Source organism: Camelina sativa, chromosome 11 (assembly GCF_030686135.1).
Source record: "Camelina sativa cultivar CO46 ecotype springtype chromosome 11, ASM3068613v1".
NCBI classification, from domain to species: Eukaryota; Viridiplantae; Streptophyta; class Magnoliopsida; order Brassicales; family Brassicaceae; genus Camelina; species Camelina sativa.
Genome location: NC_141890.1, coordinates 6,180,570 through 6,193,950, shown reverse-complemented (window position 1 = coordinate 6,193,950; position 13,381 = coordinate 6,180,570). Strand labels below are relative to the sequence as shown.

Below are 13,381 nucleotides of genomic sequence, written 5' to 3'. Positions count from 1 at the left end.
TTGGTATCTTCTTCCTTGGTATAAAATTTATGCTAGTTCATTAGTGGGTTTTTGTAGAGGTATAGTCTCAGGTTTTTTTCTAAATATATTCATGAGTTTTCACATTATTACAGTAAGGAGTTGATAAGTTGAAAGTAAACTCAACCAAGGCTATATCCTTGTAGCCAGTCCACCGTAAGTTAGATCATGAACCACATTGAAGAGAAAACATTCAATTTGTTAAAGTGGAACCTTGCAAACAAAACACCACTAGTAAGACTTGAGCAATTGTTTTACATAAAGAATATTTAACCCATATCTAAAGTTGGATGGGAACTTCGGGGAAACATCCCCTGCAGTGTGTATTGGCATTAAGTCTCACAATTTTATTTAATCAAACCGATGTGGTTTTCTAAGTAAATGCACGTTCTCACTTATTGGAAGTATATTTTCTTAGTACCTTATTTTGTCTTTTCAGGACGTGTATTGAGAAGTAAATGGTCTAGCGAAGCCAGCTCGCTTGACTCATACATTTACTGTCATTATTCATTGGACTCAACTTCCCTTATTACAAAATGAAATGACGATCTTATCTGAATTATCGTGTCAAATCTTATCTCACTAGTCAAAGTGAACATGTGTCCTCCCTTTGCAAGCGGTAGATCTTGACAAAGTAATAATTAAGATCATGTATTTGGATCTATCGCTAATTAACAGCTTCTTTTAATCAAAATTCATCCATTGGTTGCATCTGGTCACTAGTTGCAATAAATCATCTTTTATTTACAAGCCCATAAATAAGTACTTTTTTCCTTGGTTGCATATGGTCACTAGTTGTAAGAAGAAAAAACAAATACAGTTTTGGAAAATTTAGCTAGAAAAAATATTCTTTTATTCAACAGACTTTCACAGTTCTTGAAGTATATAGAGGGTGGTCGTCAATTTGCAGAAACATCCATCAAACCCAAAGCAGAAAAGAAATGGAAGAGAGTAATAGGCATCTACATCCTGCTGCTTTATATACAAAAGGATGTCGTTTGGCTCATCCGACTCTTCCTCACACCCTTTTCCCTAAACTCAGCAAAAACAATAAGTCCAATTGCTTTACATGTGGGAAACAAGTATCCACCTCTTCTCGGGGTTTCCATTACCACTGCACCATATGCCAAGTGGATTTCCACGAAGAATGTGTAAATATTCCTAGAAAAATATTACATCCTTTTCACCTCCAACACCCTCTCTTTCTAACCTATGGAAAGCATGAAAATATCATCGACGGCAACAATATAAGCGACCAAGGCACATCTGCAGATCCTGGTAAGTCTGGATGGGGTAGTATATTTGATAACTATACTTGGTGTGGGAATTACATACCAACACCAAGTTCACATCCAAGAAGGACAGTTTTCTACCGGTGTTCTACTTGTAACTTTTGTTTGGATACCATGTGCCCACAAAGCATACCACCTCTAACTATTGAAAACCCAAAAGGCCATCAACATTCACTAGCCCTTTTCCCCCGTCCACTCTTAGTTCCTTGTGATGCTTGTGGATTGATGAATGCGTCGGAAGCAAGTTATGCTTGTTTCCAATGTAATTATGTGGTCCATCAACATTGTGTTGATTTACCACACGTCATAAAGATCACGCGTCATCCTCATCGGCTCTCTTATTCTCCTTACCTTCCACCCCCAAAGTCATTATGTCGGGTCTGCTACAAGACCGTCGACATTAAATACGGTCAATGTAACGCCCCCGAACCGTCCTATGACCACGCAGGCCATCGGACAGCCACGGGACGCCACGATGGGAATTGCACTGGGTCGATCCGGTCAAGGGACGGAAGCTGCAGACTTCCCGACCAGTCCTTCCTAGTACAACTCCACCCGCAACCGAGACTACTTAGGCTTTGCAACCCTTGCGGCCTGGTGCGTTGTGTCAGTCCGGACAAGACCGAGTATCGTTCGCAACTTGCCATGCTTTCTCAAAACAACGATTGTATCTTACTTCAATAGTTTATTACATTGAAAATAAATCATTAAAGCAATATACAAAGATAGTCGGATATTCTTTCATGAAAATATAGGGTTTTACAATAAACACAAGAAAACCCTATCCGGTACCCTAATGTTTGCTCCAGCTCTAGACTCACTTAGGCTTCCCTGCAAGACCAAAAATAATATCATGAGTAATCTAAGATTACTCAGTGAGCCTGGGTACCCCTTGATCCTAAACAGGATTCTATTTCCCATCCCGACTACCCCAGCAAGTAAAACAAACAAGCAAGGCAAGTCATCAAAGCTACACAACAGAAGCTATAGTGGAAGCACAACAAAACACACAACAAGCGAGTGAGGTTAGATCCACACGACTCAACTGAGACGATCTAGACTCGCAAACCACAGAAAAGATGACTAAAGGAACAAGGACCTCTTGGACACTTTAGACTCTTAACTCCAACACAACATGTAAGGACGACTAGAATAGTACAAGGGACTCTTGACTCATCCTAGACTCCTTCACCTAGGGCCCTTCGATATTCTGTTCCGTTCCTCCTCACTACCCATGCTGAAACCTCCCCGGTAACCAGCATGAGCTCCCATGCTGAAACCACAAAGGTAACCAGCATGAGATCCACCAAAGTTACATCGTCATGTAACGGTCACGCTAATAGCTAGTTAGCCGTGATGGTATCTCGCGTAAGTGATCTTCGAGAACTTCTTGCGAGATACACACACATCTTCGGAACCAGAACTATCGACTACACTTCCACTAGCTAAGACTCAAGAAACGAATTCAAGAGACTTTGCTACAAACACTTACTACCGCTTCACACAAGAAAGTCGAGCCAACAAGCAAGAGCATTCATGCGGTAGAACATGCATTAATCAACAAGAACAAGAATGAAAATTCAAGGATCTTAAGATTAAACCATATGCATGTAACCAACTCAAATCGCTTAGACAAATCACTTGTCTATTCGCATGCAAAGAATATGATTTAACCACGTAAATCCCAATCAAACGCGCATGCAACTAATTCGGTTTAACACTTAAAATTCTTTAAGTTTACTTAGCATCAAGCTAACCTCAACCGAAATTATGCAATAAAAATTGCAACTAACTTCACCTCCTCTTATGCATGCAACCGATTTATTAAGCAAGACAATGCTAATAAAACAAATCGCTAAGTCTCAACATGCATGCAATCCTCTTAACCAAATTTTAAGTTCTCCAACTTACTTAAAATGCAACCGGTTTCATTCTCATCCAATCTTTAGGTGAGACCAACTTATTTAACATGCATTTTAACTCATTTCGCATGGTGATTCTAGCATGAATCCTACCATGACATGCATGCACCAAACTCACTTTCGCATGGTGATTCTAACATGAATCCTACCATGAATCGCATGCAACCAATTTAAACCATCTCTACATGCATCTACTCTACATGCCTTACCACAGAACTCACCTTTACGCCGATGATGATATCCGGACTTCACTGCACCACTTGATCAGACCACTTTCCCTTTTGCTCCGACCGCTCACCGCCCTTTGTCTCTTCTTGGTTCGCGACCCTTAGACTCGGTGTGATTCTGACACAACAACCACCTTCTCTTCAAGGATTTCTTCTTTGTTTCTCCCTTAACACCAACAATCTCTCAACACCAACACCCTCTCACGACGATCTCTCCTTTATTTCTCTTTCTCTCTCGGTTTTGAGAGAAAAGATCTTTAGAGTTTTTAACAAAGTGGGAGTTGAAAAGCTTGGGAGAAAAATGAGATTGCTTCTCAAATGAAATCGCCAACTCCATATTTATAGGCGAAACTTCTCCTCTCTTCTCCTTAGTGGATTTTGACAAGTGTCTTCCTCCTTAGCTGCATGTGGCGCGTGTGTCTCACCGCCCAATCAGCTCGCGACATTCCATCATAAACACCAAAATTCTCTCTGCATGTGTGCATGCAATTTGATTGGCCAATTTCTCACGACACACCCCATAGTTCCATCTCCTTTCTCTCGTCCTTCGTCCGGTGCTCACGTCCGTTTACCCTTCGGTCATCGCTAGGACGTTGTAGGTTCTATCGGTCATACTCGGACAATCCTCACGGTTCCTTGGACACTATCGGTCCTCTCGGCAATCGTCTGGTGCGTCCGTCCGTTCGTACGTACGTCTCGTACAATACATGGTACATGGTACATGGTACATGGTACATGGTACATGGTACATGGTACATGGTACATGGTACATGGTACATGGTACATGGTACATGGTACATGGTACATGGTACATGGTACATGGTACATGGTACATGGTACCATCGGCCATCTCCCAGTCTTCTCTCTCGGGTCCTTCTTGTCCCTTCCGGTACATCTCTTAGACCGTACTGGTCCCTCGGGTACAACTTGGTCTGTACTGTTCGTTCTGGTACGTCTCGGACCATCGCTCCCGTATATGCAATTTTCCGCATAAACTGCCATCTTCCGATCAATCTTAGAGTTTTGACCGTACATCCGGCCACTCCGGCCTTGGCTCGGTCATCCTCCAGTCCGTACATTTTTCCTCGAACTTCCCTTCGGCCATTCTTCTTTGTTTTTCCTCCTCTTCCTTTTTAAGTCTTTTCCTGGCCATTTCCTCGAACTTTTATTTTGAGATTTTTGCCCTTAGCGAGGGTCATTACAGTCAGTATTCTTGTAAAGACGAGGATTGCTCTTACATAGTCCATACGAAATGTGCAACACATGTGATGACATAGGACGGGAAAGAACTCGAATGGGAACCGGAAGAAACCGGTGAAATTGAAGATATTTCACCATTCAAGAAGGTAGGTGATGGTTTGATAGAACATTTTAGTCATGGACATTATCTAAAGCTCGAGAAGTATGATAGTGTACAAGACGCAAGGAAGCAGTGTGAGGCGTGTGTCCTTCCTATCCACTTGCATGATTTCTACAACTGTATGCAATGTGACTTTTTTCTCCACGTAGTGTGTGCTTCTCTACCTAAGAAAGTGGATCATGCATTGCATAATCATTCTATCATCCTCGACCCATCTCCTCTACCCAATGATGGTGAAATGCAGTGCTCAGCTTGTTCCCGACTGTCCACTGGTTTCAAGTATAAGTGCGATAAAAAGGATTGCCAAATTAACTGGTTTAAGATAGATGTTTGCTGCTTTTTGATTCCTGAGTATAGCACCAACAAACTCCATGACCATCCTCTATTCATCGCTCCATTCAATTACGACTATGAGCCTTTTCGTTGCAATGGTTGTAAGAGAGGTCTTACCAAGAATCGTCTACAATGTAGTACTCTATGCGAGTTTACCATTTGTTATGAATGCGCTACAATTCCAAATGAGTTACACTACAAATATGATAAACATCCTCTCACTCTTTGTTATGGAGAAGACACGGACGATAAGTATTGGTGTGAAGAATGCGAAAAGGAAGTGAAGCCGGCAGAATGGTTCTACACGTACAACAAATGTTGCATCACTATCCATCTACATTGCTTATTCGGATGGTATGTTTATATGAAGCCTGGCTCTACTTTTAAATATAACTATCGTGACATGGCGGAAGTTCTTGGCAACAAGAGTAGCACTCGACCGATTTGCAGTGGGTGTGAGGATCGCTGTCGGGGTTCTACTTACTTCAAAGTCGACTTGAGGACTCTTTGTTCTTGGTGTCTTTTAAAACGTCGATAGAATGCTTTTTACTAGTTATTGTATCTATGATGCATTGCATCTTTATTACTCTCTTTCGTTGAAAACGCTTACCAGCTTGCATCATGTTCAAAAGTTGTTTTTTGGTTTTTACTTTTGTGTTTGTTTAATTCCTCTGGTTTTTTTTTCTCTTGTCGTAGTCCGTTGAAAACTTTGTTTTTACTTTTTAGAGCATTGTCTGATTCCGTTTGCGATTCTCATTATCCGCATAAATGTATTTTTTTTTAGATTATGATTAATGAAAGAGCCAGAATAGTCTTTTCGTAAATTCTTTTAATTTTTTTTTTGTGCGATAGAATCAACGAAACATAAGAACATCAGAAACCAAACCGACAAAAATTAAGTAAAAATGTTTATGTGTGTAAGCTTACAATTTGATTGTCCCGACTGGACTAACTCCATATTCCATTCTGTCACCAGCCACATAACACTGGTTGTTTTAAAAACAAAGTTTATATTGACTAAAAACTCTTTTTTCTTGCAAGATTTTGAACGTGCCATGCCTTATTTTATTGATTAAGCATCAGCTGAAGTTTGAAAACGTGTGAGCACGTACAAGATTAATTGATTGTAGGGGCACTCATATTATGTAGATAGAAGCTATCCATCCTAAAGTCTTCTTTCAACGATATTATTGGTCATCGTACCTTAACCTTAGAACTACAAAGCAGAAACATGTTCTTCACAGGAATCCTCAAGTCTATGTCGATCTTAAAAGAATCAAGAACTGATTACAATTTTATTCATCCGTTCATCCCTCCTTCTTCACCATCCTCATCCACACGTCAATACAGTTACGACGTCTTCCCAAGCTTTTCCGGTCAAGACGTCCGAAGAAGCTTTCTCAGCCACTTTCTTGAAGGGTTAAAAAACAATGGAATAAGCACGTTCATAGACAATGGGATCATGAAGAGCGAGTCTATCAACTCTGAGCTCGTAAAAGCCATAAGGGAATCAAGGATCGCAGTCGTAATCCTCTCTATGAACTATGCCTCTTCATGCTGGTGTCTAAACGAGCTGCAGCTAATCATGGAGTGCAGGTTTACTTTAGGACAGACTGTTATGACAATATTCTACGATGTGGATCCATCTGATGTCAGGAACCAGACAGGAGATTTCGGTAAGGCCTTTGAGGAAACTTGTGGTGGGAAGACAGAGGAAGAAAAGCAGAGATGGAGAAAAGCTTTGACTGAAGTTGCGGTTATTGCTGGAGAACATTCTGTTTCATGGTATAATGAAGTTATTTCACCATTTTTTGTATCCATATATATAATAGTGTCCTAACTCCATATATGTAACTGTCTTTTGTAGGGCTAGTGAAGCGGCTATGATATCGAAAATTGTCATGGATGTTTCAAACGAGTTGCCTTCTTCAGACTTCGATCGGTTAGTTGGGATTGATACTCATGTAGAACATATGAAATCGATGATATGCTTAGAGTCAGATGAGGTTAAGATGGTGGGGATCTGGGGTCCTGCTGGTATTGGCAAAACCACAATAGCTAGAGCTTTGTACAAACAAGTGTCTTGCAACTTCCAGCTCAATTTTTATAAGGAGAATCTTGAGGAAACGCATAAGCTGCTCACTCTTGACCACATTGGCTTGCAAAATCATTTGGAAAATGAGATATTCTCTGGAGTGTTAGATCATAGGGAAATGAAGATATCAGACTTACAAGAGGCGCAGTTTAGGTTAAAGAACCAGAGAGTTCTTCTCATTCTTGATGATGCATGTTCCTGGGAGTTACAAGCTTTAGAAAATCTAATTCAGGATCTTAGATTCGGAAGTAAGGTTATTGTGACGAATGTAAACCTAAATACATTTAGGAGGAACGGGATCAATCAGATTTACAAAGTTGCTTTCCCAACAAGCGAAGAGGCTCAACAAATCTTCTCATACTCTGCGTTTGGGCAAAGCTCTCCACCAAGAGGTTACATGGAGCATGCCATTGAAGTAGCGAAGCTTGTTGCTCCTTTTCCACTTGGTCTCAAGATCTTAGGTTCGGCTTTACGTGGGAAGAGCAAAGAGGAGTGGCTCATGACACCAGCTAAACTTGAAACCTACCTTGACGACAAGGAAATTGAGAAAGCAATTAGATTTGCGTATGATGGTTTATCTGAGAAGCACAGAGCTTTGTTTAATCTGTTAACAGAAAATATAAGCTTTGGTGTGAACGTTAAAGACGCCATATTCTCACTTTCGGAGAGAGACTGGGACGTGGAGAAAGGGATACAAACCCTAGCTGATATGGGTCTCATCTCTATATCTAGGGAAAGAGGAATCATTATGCACTGTTTGGTACGGTTAATGTCTATACGATTATGTTAGACCAGCTAATAAGTTCTTATTCAATCTTGTGGACACAAAACACAATAGCACATGTTGTATTTAGAGAAATTGACAATTCTTGTGGACACAAACACAATAAACACAAATCTTGTGTCTGCTTCCTACATTGTATTTGTATGTAGAGAAATTGACATTAACTCAATGGTCGTGGAAAAAGTTTATATGGGTTTTTAGGGCCCAACAACTTGGCGGGCTTTGCTTTCTCCTTCTTCGTTATAATTTTTTAAAAATTCAACAACAACAAAAAACCCTAATTTTCTGCAATTTCCTCTTCGTCGAACCTAAAAAAAAAAAAAATCAGTCCTTTCAGCTTTCGTTTCCTACTTGCTTCAATCATCAACATTGAGCAAGAGCGAACACGAACAAGATTCGAAAAGAGTTAACTCACGTGTTTCAAGTAATGTTCCATCTTTCTCTATGTGGTTTTTAGGCTTTTGGGTTCTGTCGATTTATTCGTTGCTTCTGCTTCTGATCATTGTTTCGATTTCTATAACTGGCGTTTTCAATTAATCACGTCTGTTGGTTTTGTGCAATTATAAATTGTCGGCTAGGTTTCATTGTTTGGTTTGAATTGCTGCGAATGCTTTAAGTTTTAAGGGTTTAATAAAACAAGGGTTTTGCTTATAAGGGCTAAATGTTATCTGTATGTTCTCTTCTCTCGCACTTCTATGTTTTAGCAGAAAGCTAAATTTCTGATTTTTTTTTTATTTTTTTTTTGGTGTTTGCAGAATCGGTTGGGGCAGCTAACATGGGTAAGCTGATATTTTTTTTTTGGCTTAGTGATGCTTTTAGCTATTTATCAGTTAAAGCTAGGATTTTTAAAGAATCTCCTTTTCATTTGGTTTTGATGCTCGACAGGGGGCACACGTCATGAAAAGCGGAAAGAGGCTCGTTTGCAGAAGAACCAGAGAAAACATGAATCTTGGCTTCAGCGTCAGGTATGATGAGGCAATCTTTGTTATTTTGTTACTACGATATAGTTTCTGTTTAATGGTTTGTTGATGAGTTATGTTTGTTTGCTGGATCTCAGAAGTCGCAAAAGGATAAGCAAGTATCATCATCAGTTCAGAAGACTGGTGACGTGATCAAGTCTGAAGATTTTCACCAGACAAGTGATAGTGATACTGAACGTTTGGAATCAAGCAGGCCTAGAGGAAACAAAGATAATGGAAGGTCTTTTTTAGATAAGAAAGAAGAGGTTAGAGTCAAAAAGGAGAAGAAGATGCCAAAATTTCAGAGGATGAAAGATCTGAATAGACCAAAGAAGAAGACGAAATTTGAAGAGTTTCTTGAAATGGATACACCAACTGTGATATCTGGTGACCAGGATGCTGAACTTGAGAGGAGGCTCGCAAAGAAGCTCAAGGTAAAGAAAGGAAAACTAAGGGGTTTGGATGATGGGATGAATGATTTGTTCGAAGGGCTTCCATCTGTATTTGATTCTATGGGATCTGAACTTGGTGATTCAAGCAAGAAACGTAAGAAAAAGAGATCCGAAGAAAAACAGGATCTTGAGATTGATGATATGCAAGAAAATGAAGATTTGGTGGATGAAGAATCTGATTTTTCTGATGAGGAAAGCGAAGAAGAGCCACCAAGGAAAAGAGACCGGAAACAACATAAGAAGAAGAAGAAGTCAATGGATGAAGAACTAGAAAGTGATGCGATGGAAATCACAGATAATGGTGAGTCAGAGACTATTACACCGTCAAGCTTGGAGAACGTAGAACCTTCTTTGCACGAGTGTAAGCCAGGGAGCAGCAGCAAGTATGTTGCTCCTCATTTGAGATCTCAGGCCAAAAGTGAATCTGAAGAACACACTAAAATGCGTACACGGATAAAAGGTATAGCTAACGAAAGCTGTTTATCCTCTGTGTTTGTGATGCTGTAATAGTTGTTTGATGTGCTTGGTTTGTGTTACAGGTCTTCTTAATAAGATGGCTGAATCCAATGTAGAAACAATAACAGCAGAACTTGCCACAATCTATCGTGTAAGCTTCTATCCTTCGCAGCTTTTCCTCCAGTAGTTGCATGGTTGATATTTTGTGATCATCATAGTTGCTAAAACTCCATTTTGTTTTTGTGCTTACAAGTTACATGTCATATTTGCTTTCGCTCTGTAGTAACCTCTGTAATACTTGCTAATGTAGACTGCTGCGAGAAGTGTGTCCTCTCAGATTTTCTGTGAAGAGGTTTTGACAATGTATGCCAGAGGCAATGAACAGTTAAGATTTGTACAACTTCTCTATGTTTCCGCTCATGATACTGCTAGCCCTATAATCATGAGTGGAACTCCTTGATTACATTGACGTGCATATTATTTGAAATATATCTGACGTTTTTTATTTCCTTGTTAAGGTACTCTGTATTTGCTTCTTTTATAGCTGGCATGGCGTGTCTAGTTGGAATGGATTTTAGTGCAAAGCTTATTGCCTCACTTGCTAAATCTTTCGAGGTATGTCCCTGAGTTTTTCTATATGAATTATTAGCTATAACTCAGGGCTATTCGGTCATGTCCTTAAGAATTAATTTTCCATAACTGCATTTCTTTTCACATCTTTCTTGAAATAATGTTTTACCCACAAATCTTTAAATTTATTTTTCAGGACGAATATCAGAAAGAAGACAGTCTCACTTTAAATGGAATTTCTCTTTTGCTTTCTTATCTTTGCATATTGGGAGTTTGCTCCAGGTAAAATTTTCTGCAACTACACATTCTATCAGTTTAATCTAGCGGCCTAACACTACAAGAAAGTGTAGTTATTCTTCACTGTTTTGAATTCTTTAGAACTGAGTCAAGAATGCTGTTTACGTATCTGATTGTCAAACCGATTTATCTAAACACACATGTTAGTCAGAATCTTGATGAGTGATTGGCGTATCTTATTAGTTTTAGTTTTTTTTTGACAGCGATATATTTATATATTCTTACCCAAACACCCAAAGCAATCTCTAGTCTTCTCATGTAACATAAACAAAAATATTTTTTTTTGTTATTTCCGGATGGATTATGAATCTCTCTGTATTTGTTCTGCAGTGATCTTATCTATGATTTCTTAATGACATTGGGGAAACGACTGACTAAAGTTGATGCTTCCATTATCACAACTGTTTTAGATTGTAAGTTTTACTACTACTACTACTACTACTATTATTATTATCTTTCGTTTTGAGTTTATGTTCCATCTCTTAGTTCTTGTTTATGACTAGGCTGTGGAATGAAAATAAGAAGTGATGATCCTCTGGCTATGAAAACATTCATCATCAGCATCCAGAGCAAGGCAAATGAAATGAAAACCTCCTCGGAAGGCCAGACACAAATGAAAAACATGTTGGTAGGGATTCTAAGAAAGATTGTCTTTTAGAAGAAAATGTTCTATGTTTTTTAGAAGTCGTTTCTTACAAAAAAAATTTGCAGATGGAAAAGATGCTTGAAACCATTTCTGCAATAAAGAACAACAAGCTGAGAACCAAAGAGGATTCCGTCCAGAACACGAGGGTAAAGAAGTGGCTTCAGAAGGTAATATTTTCAGTTCTCTTTTCCTCGAAGTGATATTTAATGGATACTATCATGATAATCATAAATATGTATGCTTCTGTTTATTACCGTCCTTTTGGATGAGTAAGTTTAACTAAAATGCACTCACTTAACGTTTTTTTTATAATTTTCACAGTTGAGAGTGGAGGAAGTATTATTAAGAGGTCTAACATGGAGCAAGCTGCTTGACCCTGAGAAGTTGGGTCAGTGGTGGTTATCTGGCGATTTGGTGGTTAACACTAACACCGTTGAAGATGTAGCACAAACAATGGATGCAGAGGTTGTTGAGGCCCAGAAAATGTTAAAGCTAGCTGATGCACAGAGGATGAATACGGATTCCAGAAAAGCTATATTTTGTGTGATCATGAGTAGTGAGGACTATATTGATGCATTTGAGAAACTTCTTAGATTGGATCTGCCAGGAAAGCAGGACAGAGAGATCATGAGGGTTCTAGTTGAGTGCTGTTTACAGGAGAAAATATTTAACAAGTACTACACAGTTCTTGCTTCAAAGTTGTGTGAGCACGACAAGAATCATAAGTTTACTCTGCAGGTACTTTTCTACTATCTTATATATAGCTGAAGTTGACTATGTAACGATTTTGTTTTCTCTACTAGCTTATATCTTAATCACAATTCTCCTGCAGTATTGCATTTGGGACCATTTTAGAGAACTAGAGTCAATGTCACTCCAGAGATCGATGAATCTGGCGAAATTCGTGACAGAGATTATTGTGTCCTTCAATCTTTCTCTTGCGGTTCTCAAATCGGTGGATTTGGCAAATCCAGTGGAGTTAACTCCAAAAAGGATCATGCACTTTCGAATGCTGTTTGAGGCCATCTTCGAGCAACCCGAGAATCTAGTGTGGAACTTGTTCACGCGCATAGCCTTGAATCCAGACTATGAAGCTCTACGCGATGGAATCAAATTCTTTGTGAAGGAATATGTTGTGAAAAATAACAAGGCAATCTCTGGGAAATTCAGGAAAGCCAAAGAAGCTCTAAACAACTCAGAAGGATTGCTCATGTGATTCTGTTGCCATAAAAAGGCCTACAGTTTTGAATCTCTTAAGAGTTCACTACTCTGGTACGAGCAAAACAGATCACGGAGAAAATAAAAATCAAAACTAAGATTTTTTTTTATTTAAAAATAAACACTTTCGTAAGACGAAATGAGAGAAAGGACGTGGGGAAGCCATGGAAAAGCGGAGGAGACGTTACCTTACGGAGGAGGTTGGAATTGGAGAGAGAGAAGAAAATGGTTGACTATACAAAAAGATGGCGAGCGAAGAAGAAGAGGAAGAAGAAGCAGAAGCAGTGGGCTAATTGTGTTATTTGTTGTTGTTTTAGCTTTCTTTACAGCAAAACAAATGACTTTGGTGTGGTGGGCTCTTTTTTTTTGTATCTGTCAATTTTACGAGAGTTGGCTACTTTCGGCACTATGATTTAAAAAAAAAAAGAAAAAAAATTCCAATTCTAATTTGCAATTTATATAAGATACACTCAAGCACATAAATACACATATTTTATATTGTGCTTAAACTAAAAAAAAAAAGATGTAATTAAAATATAATGTGTAAATTTATAAAATAGCTTTCGTAACAGTTTCTGCTGGTTACCATTTTTGTTGTTACCAAGCTCCGATTTCTTACATTTGTTGGAGTTGAAGCAAAAAAAATGGTTGTGAAAGGCTGAAAGCTATTTTTGTTTTTCACATAGTATTTACATTACTATTTTCTTAGTTCAAGAACATATAAAATATATGTGGGGTGCAAAATCAAAGAT

The 13,381-nt window shown here is 38.9% G+C and overlaps 2 protein-coding genes and 1 pseudogene across 2 annotated transcripts; all 3 read left to right on the top strand.

Moving 5' to 3' along the window:
- Window positions 1–848: 848 nt before the first annotated feature.
- On the top strand, window positions 849–5,690 carry LOC147933678 (uncharacterized; annotated as a pseudogene).
- Window positions 5,691–5,779: 89 nt separating this feature from the next.
- LOC104722035 (putative disease resistance protein RPP1) lies at window positions 5,780–8,219 on the top strand. Its single transcript, XM_010440138.3, has 2 exons — window positions 5,780–6,937; window positions 7,020–8,219. Exons 1-2 carry the CDS (start codon window positions 6,384–6,386, stop codon window positions 8,035–8,037), a joined length of 1,572 nt encoding a protein of 523 aa, XP_010438440.2. The 5' UTR covers window positions 5,780–6,383; the 3' UTR covers window positions 8,038–8,219.
- Window positions 8,220–8,230: 11 nt separating this feature from the next.
- On the top strand, window positions 8,231–13,076 carry LOC104722034 (uncharacterized). The gene is made up of 13 exons (XM_010440136.3): window positions 8,231–8,455; window positions 8,787–8,810; window positions 8,917–8,996; window positions 9,089–9,902; window positions 9,982–10,049; window positions 10,209–10,282; window positions 10,417–10,513; window positions 10,665–10,750; window positions 11,096–11,178; window positions 11,269–11,393; window positions 11,477–11,578; window positions 11,733–12,149; window positions 12,244–13,076. Exons 2-13 carry the CDS (start codon window positions 8,807–8,809, stop codon window positions 12,625–12,627), a joined length of 2,334 nt encoding a protein of 777 aa, XP_010438438.1. The 5' UTR covers window positions 8,231–8,455; window positions 8,787–8,806; the 3' UTR covers window positions 12,628–13,076.
- The last annotated feature ends 305 nt before the right edge of the window (window positions 13,077–13,381 follow it).

Coding starts and splice junctions, on each gene's coding strand:
- LOC104722035 (XM_010440138.3), top strand. CDS start 6,384: ATGTTCTTCACAGGAATCCTCAAGTCTATGTCGATCTTAAAAGAATCA. Junction 6,938..7,019: donor GGAGAACATTCTGTTTCATG/GTATAATGAAGT, acceptor TGTCTTTTGTAG/GGCTAGTGAAGCGGCTATGA.
- LOC104722034 (XM_010440136.3), top strand. Junction 10,751..11,095: donor ATATTGGGAGTTTGCTCCAG/GTAAAATTTTCT, acceptor TTTGTTCTGCAG/TGATCTTATCTATGATTTCT. Junction 12,150..12,243: donor ATCATAAGTTTACTCTGCAG/GTACTTTTCTAC, acceptor ATTCTCCTGCAG/TATTGCATTTGGGACCATTT.